This window comes from Talpa europaea (assembly GCF_964194135.1).
Source record: "Talpa europaea genome assembly, chromosome: 8".
Classification (NCBI taxonomy): Eukaryota; Metazoa; Chordata; class Mammalia; order Eulipotyphla; family Talpidae; genus Talpa; species Talpa europaea.
In genome coordinates, this window is record NC_140075.1 from 71,934,262 (window position 1) to 71,948,165 (window position 13,904).

Below are 13,904 nucleotides of genomic sequence, written 5' to 3' on the forward strand. Positions count from 1 at the left end.
ATGGCGTGGCAGACATCTGTCTTGACCACTGCTTCCCTCAGCAGTGTATTTCGGTCTTTCTGCCTGTTCTGCTCCCTGCTCTCTCTGTTGGATTCTCCCACCCTCCCATGCCTCTGGCCTGTACCCCAGTGCTTGTATAAATAAATCTTTAAAAAAAAAAAAAAAAGAAAATTAGTGTTTTAAATTATAATGATTTAAAATCACTATTTAAAAAAATTGTATCGGGGCCTCCCCGGTGGCGCAGCGGTTGAGCACTGGGTTGCGAAGCTGCCCGTGGCCTCTGCAGCGCCTGTTCAATCCCCGGCTGCTCCCCGGCCACCGGAGGAGGGTCCCACATGGCGCGCAGACCTCTCCTGCCGCCTGCTGCTCCCCTCAGCAGTGTACTTCGGTCCTTCTGCCTGCTCTGCTCCCCGCTCTGGCTCTGGTGAATTCTCTCACCCTCCCGCGCCTCTGACTGTACCCAGTGCTTGTATGTATAAATAAATAAATAAATACATAAATAGATCTTTAAAAAAATAAAAATAAAATAAAATAAAAATAAAAAAATTGTATCGTGTAACTCCTCTTTCTTCTCCCTCCCCCGTCCTTCTCAATACACCGAACACCTTAAGAAACCCAAGGTTCTCAATTTGCCTCCAGGACCACAAGAGCAAAACCCAATGCAGAGAAAATTTCACATTTCTGTATCAGCTTATAATAAGAATAATCTTGTCCAATTTTCAAAGTTAATTTTTAAATTATGTTATTGACTTAATGTTTTCCAAATTTTGTTCTCTTTGGAAACTTTATGGATGTCAATGTCTACCTGGAAAAATTCTCTATGCTTACTTAATTAAGTATGAGAACAATTGAATTAAACAGCTACTTATTTTTAACAGGATTACTGAAGGACTTTATTATGTACATTATAGATTTTTAATCCTTTATACACCTATTAGCATCTCCTGGGGAGTATTCTAAATTTAAACATCAGTTTAGAAAATGCTGACTTCATTCACACGTCAGTTCTCAGGAAATGGGGATTTTTGCTGGTACTTTACATGTTGCTTAACTCAGAGAAAAGTGACTTTCACTCAATAATAACTCTAATTATGCTTTTATAGTTTAAATGTACATGATTAAAAAATTAGAGACAACTGTATTTTCAGTTATCAATAGATAAGCACTGGTTTGAAGGATTATGTATATTTTCTATATACCTTTCCGAATAATTCATAGTTTTTGAATTATTAAACATTATTTTGATAATCATATATAAAATTTATTTGGACTTACAGACTTATGCTGTACTAGTATTTAAATCTGTAAGCCTATCATAGAAGGCATTTATCCCAATGGTGGAAATGAAAACAAATAAAACCACCATTCAGAAAATTGCTTTCAAGCATTCTTCATAAAATACCACTGCCATCAAATCATAAAAAGGTACTATTTCTGAATTATGTATTTATAGCAAAGCAAAAATTCTGAAATAGCAACATATTTTGTTTAAAGCAATACATTAGAACATTTTAAAGGGAACACCCTCTTATTTATATTAGCTTTTAAAAAATATTTTGGTACTTAATATGCACACTTACCAAATATTTGGGTTGCAAACAAGGAATTTTGTAAAGCATTTTATGTTTTCTAATCATATTACTTTTTTTACACTATTATTTTACCATATTCAGAATGTAGCCTGATTTTCCATCATCAAATATTTAATGTATACTCAGGTTTCTATTTTAGGCCACATTTTCTACTTTATTATTGTCATTAATAAAAATACAAAGTACACTACATGTTCATTATAAAATTCTTGATTATTTTTAATTAAACCTTATTATAGTTTTAACTTCTCAATAACTGTATCCCAAATTAGGTATTCTAAACTAGAAAACACAAATGTACTACATCCAATAACTAAATGACTTATTTTCTCATTTTGAGAAAAGCAAATAGTAAGTTTTTTCTTTTACAATATTTCTAAAGACTATCAACACAAAACTATCTTTAACTCTCAATTATGTACCACCACTTCCCCACTCTCGGTTTGAGGATGTGCATGATGAAAGGAACGTCACCTGAAATATCACTGTTAATAAAAATTCAATTAGTCTAGAGTTCATTCAGAACAAAAAGAGCAGGAAGATAGATTGTTTAAAAAAAATATCAGTAACCTCACTCAAAAGTGGCAATGGCAGGGAAACAGTCATAAGGAGAATAATAGGAAAAGTAGCCAAGAATGTATGACTAAGTTTCCTTGAGCTAGCAGCACTGTAACTATACTTAATACAAGTTTACTTCTGTATAAAAGACATGTTATGATTTTATTCATGTAAACCTTTAAAAAGCTAAGAAAACATTAATCTTAATGATAGAAGCCAAAAAGTGGTTGGGGGACAGGGAGCGTACTAATTTGAAAGTGTCACTAGGAATTTGGGGGGTAATGGAAACAGTCTCAATTTTGTTAGGGAGAAAATTCAGGATCTACGCACTTTATTGTATGTTGTTTAAACCTTACTAAGGATACCATCCCAGTTCTGGGGATCAAGGACCTAAGGCAAAATTAGAAAACTGAGGTTTCACAGAATGGTTTCTTAATTTTAAAATAAGTATGTTTTAGAATTCTACGTATTATTGTAATCCAATACAAATACAACGATTTAATCCAAAGCAACTTTTATATTATGTACTTTTCTCTATTATTGATTTCCCTTGGTTTCATTATTATAGATAACTTATTTTTCAAGATCTACCATATTGCTTGTCAAAACAATGGGATTAAAAGTTAAGGCGCTGATTTTTAGCTTCTAAGTCTTCTTTTGTAAGCCATCAATAATGACATAAATATGTACTACTACTATTTTTAACCACTGAGAAGAAAAACATCAAGCATAAACAGAAAAAAGTTGGTCATTTATAACCAAAAATATTGGACATTGGCACAGCACTAAACTTAGCACTTCCAGAATGAACTGCAAGGATAGCATTAGAGTTCAAATAACTCAAAATGTTGATTTCTCAACCACTTATCCAATTTCCCATACCTCCCCCAAAGAAATTAACTTTGAAGAGTTTATTTGATTAAGCAAAATTTGAAAGCAAAAGGATTAAAAAGTGAAAAAGGTGGAGCAGAAATTAGCAGAGGTGGCACTACCTGAAAGCTCATCAGAAAGGGGAGTGAGAACAATATCAGGCAAGAAGGGTTTGGAAGTATGGATCAGAACAGGAGCACTTTTAGCACTGCGTATATAGGCCGATGGCAGAGCACATTCACCAATGGATCGGCTTCTCATGGCTTTAAAAAAGGAAAAGAAAGAAGTGGGGAAGGAAAAAAGAAGAGTGACTATAATGAAAGGCTTGTGTCACAGAAAAAGCAGCAACAGAGAAAACTAAAAGATATAAAGAAGGAATTCAAAATTAAAACATTTCAGCACAGCAAATACTGCAAGCTGTAAGAAATCAGAGAACACATACGACATTTGAAACAAATTTTTTGGTGTAAAGCAGGAGAATGCTACTTCTTATTAGCAGTTACAATGATACAGCATTAAAAACATCAAATACTTTAATTAGCACTATATTCTCAAAACCAAGGGTTGAAAAATTCATTGAATGAAAAGAACTCAACATTATTAGTTCAAAGAAATTTTTGGTACCGTATTTGGAAATTTCTCTAGGCAATTCTGAGTCTTCTTAGTGAAGTTGAATTCCAAGAACAAATCATTCCTACTTCCCATATTCTTCCCTAATAAAGTGTCAAAATCACTCATAGGCATTTTTTAGAAAATTTTATGTAAATCATAATCTAAAGGATCGAATCTCTTGGTTAGTATTTTTTCCTGGCAGGAAAAGAATGCTTAATCAAATCAGTATCTCTTGTTTACATTAATGTGTAATAGTACCACTTTTAAATTTGAAGTAGAAATATTTACAGAAAATAGAATTTGCATTCAGCATGAAAATTTAAATTCTTGAGAAAAGACATATTTATGCTGTTCAAATCTTAAGCATTATTAAATAACAACTGCATTTGCAATTGTTTTTGGTAATTTCTCAAAAGGAAAGTTAAAGACAAATTTTAGTTCACCTGGAAATAATCAAGTTCATACTTTCCAAACATTTTTTACTTAATTTTTAGTTTAAGGACTTTTGAATAAAGTTACTTATATTGATATACATGAATAGAGAACTTAAATAATATCCAATGTAGTACTGGCATTACACACACATATATACACTTATTTATGACTGTTATCATCAATTTAAGAATCATGGGTTCTCCTGGTTACTAGAAACACTTGGTTCCCTGGTACCTAAATTCCTTAGCATATTACACAAGGCCTTTGGAACCCGGCTGCAATTTACTACTGAAACTTTCAGTTCCTCCAACTGTTCCCTCTATTGCTGTTACACAAAACTTTATACTGTTCCTTGAAAACGTCATGCATTTTCACAAAAGCATGACTTTGTGAACTCACAAATTTTTCCCTTTTTTCTGACAAATTCCTCAATAAGTAAAATGTTATCTCATCTGTGAAGTTTACTGACCCCCTCACATAATTAACTTACTAGCAGAATAGGAATGAATAAAATTCCTGCTTTTGCAAAGCTTACAATTTATTTTTAGTGGATTGTATGTTTTCTATATCGGCCTTCCAACATTCCAAACGTAAGAACTATTCCTTTATCTTTATGATATTCCTAGTGTCTGGCGTACAGGAGGCAAATAAATCTTTACTGAAGGGATACCTGTATTTGGGCAGCCTAGCCCAATTACTTAAAAAAAAAAAAAAGGTTTTAGTTGTGAACATACAAGGAAACAAAGTTATTATCCCAAAACTATGTACGTCATAGTCTATAGTTGACAAAAAGATGGTTTTTAAAAACTTGGATTAATTTTGGCAAAACGCGATACTTTAAGATCAGTTTTTAGGTAAATTTATATGCAGCAAATCACAGAAGGTTGGACTATTTTAAGAGAATGGCAACAATCCGCTTCCATTTTATGGCTTGCCATATAATGTATTCGAGATAATTGTATTTTAAAATTAAAACCTGTATACAAAATGTTAGAATCTGGCACTATTCATGTTTTCCTGCTAGTTTCTCTTTCTTATCAAAGTGATCAACAATTTTATAATCCAATTTGAAACAAAAGTTAGGTTGACTTCAAGATAATCACTCATTAAAATGTTAGAAAACACACATAGGCAAATCTTGAAAGTACTACTTATTAACACATAAAAAAAGACCACGTGTACTCATAATCAGATGTACTTTTTAGAGATATTTCATTTAAAACTTAACTGAAACAAATTTTTGTTTCTACAGATTCCATAGAAAGATTCTTCTTTTTTTCCCCCTTGGGTTAAAAAATTCCTAGGAGATAATTCCTTCTGATTCTTCTTTCCCATCACCAACTTGAAGGAAGAACTTAGGCATTTCTCTTGAAAATTTTTTCATATTTGCAATGGCATAAATTTCTTATAATCCTGAATAAATTTTTAAAAAAATATACCCCTCCATTTGATGAAACACTGCCAATCTTTATACATACTTGAAAATTTGTCATATACTCCACAGTGGTGCAATTCATTACAGAAAATTACTACAATCAATAGGTATTACAATTTTCTGGGATTTACTAATCTAAATATTATGTAAAAGAATCTCTATACAGCCACTTAAATTCTCACTGCCATATATATTACTAAGTCACATACATCAATGATCTTCTTAAGGACTAAGACTTAATAGACAATAGGAAAGTATGGAAAATACACCATTAAAAAGTAAAAACAAATTTTCAAACCTATAAGCATTATCAATTTTTGAAAAGTTCCTATCTTCACTCCTCCCCAAAAAAAAGTAAAGAAGAAAAATAGATGCACACTATATAAATTCACCTTGGACCATAAAACATACACACATACTATCAAAAATCTTTATTCCAGAATTCCTAACATAAGAAATCATGAAGGACAAAATAATATGAATGCTAATATAAAAGGATTTATGCACTCCTATGTTGACAGCAGCATTATTCACATCAGCCAAGACATGGAAACAATCTTCATCAGATGACTGGATAATGACATTGTGGAATATATACTTAATGGAATACTACTCAGCTATTTAAAAGATGAAATAGGGCCTCCCTGGTGGTGAAGGGGGTAAGCACCACACTATGAAGCAATCCACAGCCTCTGCAGCACAAGTTCGATCCCCAGCCAGCCAGGGAAAAAACCCACATGGCGCAGCAGACCTCTCTTGACTTGCCCGCTGCTGCCCTCAGCAGTGTGTACTTCGGTCAATCTGCCTGTTCTCTTCCCCTCTCTGTCTCTGGTGAATCCTCTTACCCCTTGCATCTCAGGCCTGTACCCCAGCTCTTGTTTGCATAAATAAATCTTTTTTTAAAAAAAGATGAAATAGTGCCATTTGGGACAAAAATGGATGGATCTTGAGGTGATTATGCTAAGTGGAATAGAGTTATCAGATGGTTTCACTCACATGCAGCTCATAAAGAAAGAAAATGAACTGGCAAAACAGCAAAAGTAATTCTTTACTCTATGAAAAACATAATGGTTAGTAGAGGGGGAGAGGCAGAAGGTGGGTGGAAAGGGGAGGGGAGGTGACTGGGTATTGGCACCAGAGTTTTGGTAGAGGATGAGTGAACTATGTCACTTATGAAAGTGTAATCCCAAAATTATGTAGTTCTGTAAAACATTGATGAATCAACAAAATTAGAAGGGAAAAAAAAATTCACTGTATGCAAATGTGATGGATCATTAAAAGCACACATACAAACTAAATAAGAGGTAGTTAACTTTGTCCTCCTCACTTCCAAAATGTTTTACACATTTATATTTCTCTTCATAAGAAATCACATTATATATACAATTCTGACCATTTGTGGAAATATACTTAAAAATACCATATTTAGGTCTAATATTATAATAATATAAACTAAGAGGGAAATCTGAAAGTAAAAGCAGTGCTATTTTTTCAAAAGTTGAAAACTATGTCCTAAATAATAACCACAAACAAATTACAATGCTTCTCCTGACTGTTTCTCATGAATATTCTCTAAACTAAGTCCTAAATTTATTGCCATCTTCTTTAATATTTGTTGGCATAACAAAACTTTAAATATACTGTTTAGATAAAACTTTCAAATATTAATAAAAAAATTTATCTTACTAAGGCCAAAATGGGTAATCTGGGGGGGGGGATGTGTAAAAGAATTATGACCATATTTAATATTTTTTTAAATGAGACAAGTTCTTTCATCATTCCAATTTTAGTGCTGCTGAAGCAAGCACACAAGTTTCTTTTATAAATGAAGTGAAAAATAAATTCTTAGAATTTCTATTTGAAAATTCTAGAAAGCAACCAATAAAAAAAGATTCTGAATACCATATAACAAAATTACTAACTGTAAATTTCTCAATAAACTCAACAGTGTCCTCATGAATTTTAAGATATCAAGATGCTTTTAACAGTTTAGATCACTAGTTGAAACAAAGTTGTTTAAATTTGTCTTAAAAAGTTACATATACTGTCACTCCACATGGCAGCTCAAAGTCAGGGGGGAAAATGTAACAATTCTAGTAAGGAATCGGGTCTGTAATCCAAAGACAAATTTAAATTAAGGAAATAGCATCAGGGGCTTCCCAAGTGGTGCGGGGGTTAAAGTCTCAGTGCAATCAAATCCAGCCTTCAACAGCCACTGCAGCAAGAATTGCCCGTCACTGTGGCATGACTTTGATCCCAGGCCAGGGAGCAAACCCACATTGCACAGAAGACCTCTCCTTACTTGCCTGCTGCTCCCCTCCACAGTGTATTCAACAGAACCACCAGTTTTGCTCCCCCCACACCTCCGGCCTACACCCCATTTCTTGTATGCATAAAGAAATAAACCTAAAAAAAATAAGGAAATATCAGTGTGATCTATTTTCCAAATACGAGACATAAAATTAAATGAAGAATGACATAAACTTTAAAAAGTAAATGTTTGTAGGCAAATCTAAGGTTATTCAAAGTTCTAAATTATCTTTGTTCATAATGAGACATACTTATAGCTGTCTAGTGAGCAGTTATTGGTAACATATTGGTATGTTTCTTTTTATTCTTTTAAAAAGAATAAATATGAGTAAAAATGTTAAAAATTATTTTCTGATTATGATTACTTTCTGGTATTTATGCCAAAATAACCTGGAATGGTTTGTTCATTGAACTAACCTGTCAAAAAATTATATCAAGTTTTGTGACAAAAGATGTCTGCAGGGCCTCCCCGGTGGCGCAGAGGTTGAGCGCTGGGTTGCGAAGCTGCCTGCGGCCTCTGCGGCGCCGGTTCGATCCCCGGCTGCTCCCCAGCCACTGGAGGAGGGTCCCACATGGCGCGCAGACCTCTCCTGCCGCCCGCTGCTCCCCTCAGCAGTGTACTTCGGTCCTTCTGCCTGCTCTGCTCCCTGCTCTGGCTCTGGTGAATTCTCTCACCTTCCCACGCTTCTGACTGTACCCAGTGCTTGTATAAACAAAACAAACAAACAAATAAAATAAATAAATAAAGCATGCCTCTAAAAAAAAAAAAAAAAAAAGATGTCTGCATAAACACATCAAAGACATCTTTATAGACACATCACCCAAAGCAGTGATAGTGAAGGCAAAGATAAACAGCTGGGTCTACATCAAATTAAAGAGCTTCTGCACAGCAAAAGAGACAATAACAAAAACAAAGAGAAACCCCACCGTCTGGGAGAACATTTTTGCACACAACACTAATGATAAAGGACTGACCATAAAAATCTGCAAAGAGCTGATGAGACTCAACAACAACAAAGAAAATAATCCAGTCAAAAAATGGGCAGAAGAGCTAAAAAGAAACTTCTCTGAAGAAGAAATGCAAATGGCCAACAGGCATATGAAAAAATGTTCAACGTCACTTGCAATCAGGGAAATGCAAATCAAAACTACCATGAGATACCATCTTACACCAGTGAGAATGGCACATATTAAAAAAACTATCAACAACAAATGTTGGCGAGGGTGTGGAGAAAAAGGAACTCTCCTGCACTGCTGGTGGGAGTGCAAACTGGTCCAACCACTATGGAGAGCTGTGTGGAGATTTCTGGACCTACTAAACATAGAGCTTCCATATGATCAGCAATTCCACTCCTAGGTATTTACCCAAAAGACACAGAAACATCAATTCCAAAGAGCCCCTGCACCCCTATGTTTATAGCAGCACTATTTACAATAGCTAAGCTTTGGAAACAACCCAAATGCCCAAAAATAGATGACTGGATCAAGAAGATGTGGTACATATAAACCATGGAATATTACTCAGCATTCAAAAAAGATAAACACATGCAATTTGCAGCAACATGGATGGCGCTGGAAGGGATCATGCTCAGTGAAATAAGCCAGAAAGAAAAAGAAAAATACCGGATGGTCTCACTCATAGCAGGAATCTAGAGAACTTAAATAAGGGACCAGGAAAATGAACAACTATAAGAAAGTGAAAATCAAAATCAACAAAAAACTATGAGCCAGAGACACTTTTTGAGGAGTGGGGGGCGGGAGGGGAGGGATTGGGGTCAGAATGGGGGGGTTGCAAATATATGGGGAATATAAAAATAAAATTTATTATTTAAAAAAAATAAAATAAAATTCAGAGAAAAATAAAGTAAAATAAAATAATAATTAGGAAAAAAAAAGATGTCTGCATAAAGTTGAAAAATACTAAAAGGGACAGAGATTAAATTAGGATATTTTTGGATCATATTTTTTTAATTTCTAAAATAAATTTTTTATATTCTTAGTACATGTGCATAGTCAAAAATTCAATATATGATAAAATGATAAACATTTTACTTAGTCCATTATCACTGTTCCTCACTATCCCAGTTCACTTCCTTAGAGAGAACCATTATTACCAGTTTCTTGGGCATTCTTCTAAAGATATTTTATGCAAAGACAGATATATAGTATATCTGTCTTTTACACATTTGAATGAAAAGTACTCATGTGGAAACAGTGATCGACGTATTAAGGATATAGCTGTGAACAAAGGGAATACAACCCACTGATGTTGACAGTTCTTGTGATGGGGACACAAATGATAAATGAATAAACAGGAGGCAGTAGGTACTACGAAGAAAAGTAAAACAGAATAAGGAACTAAAGGTTATTTGGGTGGGGAAATGGTACCTTTTTAGGTAGGGAGATCAGTGAAGTCCTACCTGATCAAATGTTATAAGAACAGAAGTATGGAGGAAAAAAAAAAAGGACAGAGGCCAGAATAAGGTGATAACAGTTATCTAAAGGAAGAATGTTTCAGTCAGAAGGATGAATGTAAAAAAGCCCTGGAGCAGGAGTATCCTTGGGTATTTGAGGAGGAAGAGTAGGGAAGTCAGAGTGAACTCACTGTGGAATAAGGGCGGAAGAGAGTACTTGAAATGAAATCAACCTATAATGGCATAGCATAAAGATTATTACTATTAGCAAATGTTGAACTTCTTGTATCAGATTTCATTATGTGGAAGGTACCATAATTTATCGTGTGCAGATTTATTATTTTGTGCTATTAAAAATGGTAGAGAATATACTTAGGTGTACTTCTGTACTGTATGCCATATAGGTAAGTATATCTAAAGGTTAAATCTTAGAATTTGAATTAAATTGCCTTTAAAACAATGAAATACCACTGCACATCTGCTGGATGGCTAACATCCAAAACATCGAATAACACCAAATGTTGACAAGGATATGGAGCAACAGTAACTTCAGTAACCTTAGTAAGTATACTAATGTACCATAGCAATGTAAGATGTTAATATCTGAAAAAATAAAGGGACTGGTGAGGGCATATACTGAAAGTCTTTGCACATGCCACTCAAATTTTCTATAAACGTAAAACTGTTTTCTCCCTTTGTTTTCTGAGTCTAGGTAGTGGTTTGGGATGTTTTATCCTTTCAAAGAACCAGTTTTGGGATTCACTGTTCTTTTGGACTATCTTTTTGATTATTATTTCCACTATTTCTACTCTATTTTAAGATTTATTCATTTATACAAGCACTGGTGTACAGCCCAGAGGTGCGGGAGGGTGAGAGAATTCACTGGAGACAGAGCAGGGAGCAGAACAGGCAGAAGGACCAAAGTACACTGCTGAGGGGAGCAGCAGGTGCAACAGGAGAGGTCTGCTGCGCCATATGGGTTTCTCCCTGGCTGGGTGGGAATTGAACCGGTGCTGCGCGCTGCACTCAACCCGCTGCACCACCGGGGAGGCCCCTACTCTATTTTTTATTGTCTCCTTCCTTCCAACAGCTTTTGTTCATTTCCTAGGTCTTTCAGGTGTAAGATTAGATTATTCATCTGATATCTGATTTCTTGAGGTAGGCCTGTGTTCCTACATACTTTCCTCTTAATACTAATTTTGCTGTGTTCTATAGGTCATGCCTTCAACTTTGTGTCTAGTTATTTTTTAATTTCACTTTTGATTTCCTTAACTCAGTAGTCACATAGTAGCATGTTTAGTGTCCACATATTTGAGGTTTTCCTGCTTTCTTTTTGTGGTTATTTCTAATTTGAAACCAGTTTGATCAGAGAAGATACTTGATATGATCTCAATCATCTTGAATTTATTGACATTTGTTTTATGACCCAATATGTAATGTATCCTCAAGAAAGTCCCTGCGTAATTGAGGAGAATGTGTATTCAGCTTTCTTGGGGGTGTAGTACCCTATGAAAAATGATTAAATTTTTTATATCTAGTCTAATTCCTCATTTAAGGCTATTGTGTCCTTGTTATATTTCTGTCTGGGTGATCAGTCTACTGATAAGTGGGATTTTGAAGTCCGCTACTACTATTGTGTTGCTGTCAATGTCTGTTTTTAGATCTGTTAATAACTACTTTATATATTCTGGTGTTCCTTTGGTCCATATATTTTTTTTTAAATAATAAATTTTATTTTTATATTCCCCATACAATTGCAGCCCCCCCCCCCCATTCTGACCCCAATCCCTCCCCTCCCGCCCCCCGCCCCCCTAAAAGTGTCTCTGGTTCATAGTTTTTTGTTGATTTTGATTTTCACTTTCTTATAGTTATTCATTTTCCTGGTCCCTTATTTAAGTTTTCTAGATTCCTGCTATGAGTGAGACCATCCGGTATTTTTCTTTTTCTTTCTGGCTTATTTCGCTGAGCATGATCCCTTCCAGCGCCATCCATGTTGCTGCAAATTGCATGTGTTTATCTTTTTTGAATGCTGAGTAATATTTGGTCCATATATGTTGATGAGTGTTATGTCCTCCTGATGTATTGATTCTTTAATCATAATATAATTGTTACCTTGTTACTTTTTTGAGCTGGAAATCTACTTGATCTGATGTAAATATGGCTCTCCTTGTCTTTTTTAGGGAATCATTTGCTTGTAGGATTGTGTTCCAACTTATGTTAAGCCTATGTTTTTTTAGATATATTTTCTGAAAATAGCAGAAAATTGGGTTTGTTCTCTAATCCAACCAGACACTTCGTGCATTTTGATAGGTGAGTTCAGTTCATTTATATTAAGGGTGATTAATGATACATGGTGGTTTGTTACTTACACTTTGATTTTTGTTTTACTGTGCTATTTCCTTGCTCTATATTTTGGGAATTTTCTTCTTTTCAAATTATAAAGGAGCTTTCATTTCAGTACTTCTTGTAGGGGAGGGTTTAGTGTTTACAAACTGCTTCAGAAAAAAAAAATTCTTTTGAAGGATTTAATAAAACTATGCAAGATCTTTGATTTTTAAAAATCATTAATTTTTCCTTTCTCTTCTAGTATTTGCCTTCCTACAGAACTTTAATTCTTAATATGTTAGAACCCATCATTTTATAGAAGACATATCCTTAAAAAAAATGGTCATAAATTTCTTTAAAGTTAATATTGTTTTTCACTGATTACCATTAAATATATACATTGCTAAGGTCAATTATCCTTCCACAGAATCACAGACTGCAAAGCCTGAAATAACTTCAAGTAATTTTGCTTTAATTTTGAGGTAGTAGCTCCCACTTCATGGGTGAATTAAATAAAGTTCAGTAGATTGTTCAAAAGTATCTAGCTACTTAGCAAAAAAGAGATTAAGACAAAGTCCTCTTGTTTTTCATTGTAGCACTTTTTTCCTATGATTTGATCAAATAATAAATCTGAGAGCAAAAGGGGTAAGACAACTAGCCTACAGTATAATCAATAATCCTATGTCAGGCCTCACTGATGGTGCAAGGGGTTAAGACACAACCTATGAAGCTATCCGTAGCCACTGTAGCACGTTTGATCCCTGGCCAGGGAGCTATCCACATGGTGCAGCAAACCTCTCCTGCCTTGCCCACTGCTCTCCTCAGCAGTGTATTTCAGTCAATCTGCCTGTTCTGTTCCCCACTCTGTCTCTGGTGAATCCTTTCACCCCACATACCTCTGGCCTGTACCCCAGTTATTGACTGCATAAATAAATCTTATTGCTCTTTTGTTGCTATTTCCAAGATTATAGAAATTTTCTCCTATCTTTTAGATATACCAAAGAACCTAGCAACAGACTATTGTGGCTTCAGATGTCCACAGTACAGTCAATGAACTCCTTACTGGACATTTGTGAAGCAATCTAATTATATAATTGTAGCACTGAAAATTAGATACCCTTGTTTGTGAGTACAGTGACTTAGAAACTACACCAGTGAAGCTTCAGTTCCATAAGTCAATCAGTCTACCTCTTCAATTCTGCAAAATAACAGCTTAAATTACTGATATCTATAAGAAAAACTTATATAAAAATAAGATAAATCTTTACTGCATAAAAAGGACAATATAGCATTTTACTGAACTCCAAACCTACGGATAAAAAGATTCTGCTACAGAAGTTTGTAACAAAAATC

General features: G+C 34.5%; 1 protein-coding gene across 3 annotated transcripts in view; it reads right to left on the minus strand.

The window, feature by feature from the left end:
• RALGAPA1 (Ral GTPase activating protein catalytic subunit alpha 1) overlaps positions 1–13,904 on the minus strand; it is a gene marked incomplete at both ends in the record, with an annotated part of 206,636 nt that overhangs the window by 123,027 nt on the left and 69,705 nt on the right. The window contains one exon of one of the 3 annotated variants that reach the window (XM_084241385.1): positions 3,143–3,283. The exons of the other annotated variants lie outside the window; for them this stretch is intronic. Coding sequence (XP_084097511.1) covers positions 3,143–3,283 — 141 coding nt within the window. The remainder of the gene's footprint in view (positions 1–3,142; positions 3,284–13,904) is intronic. 3 annotated transcript variants of the gene reach the window in all.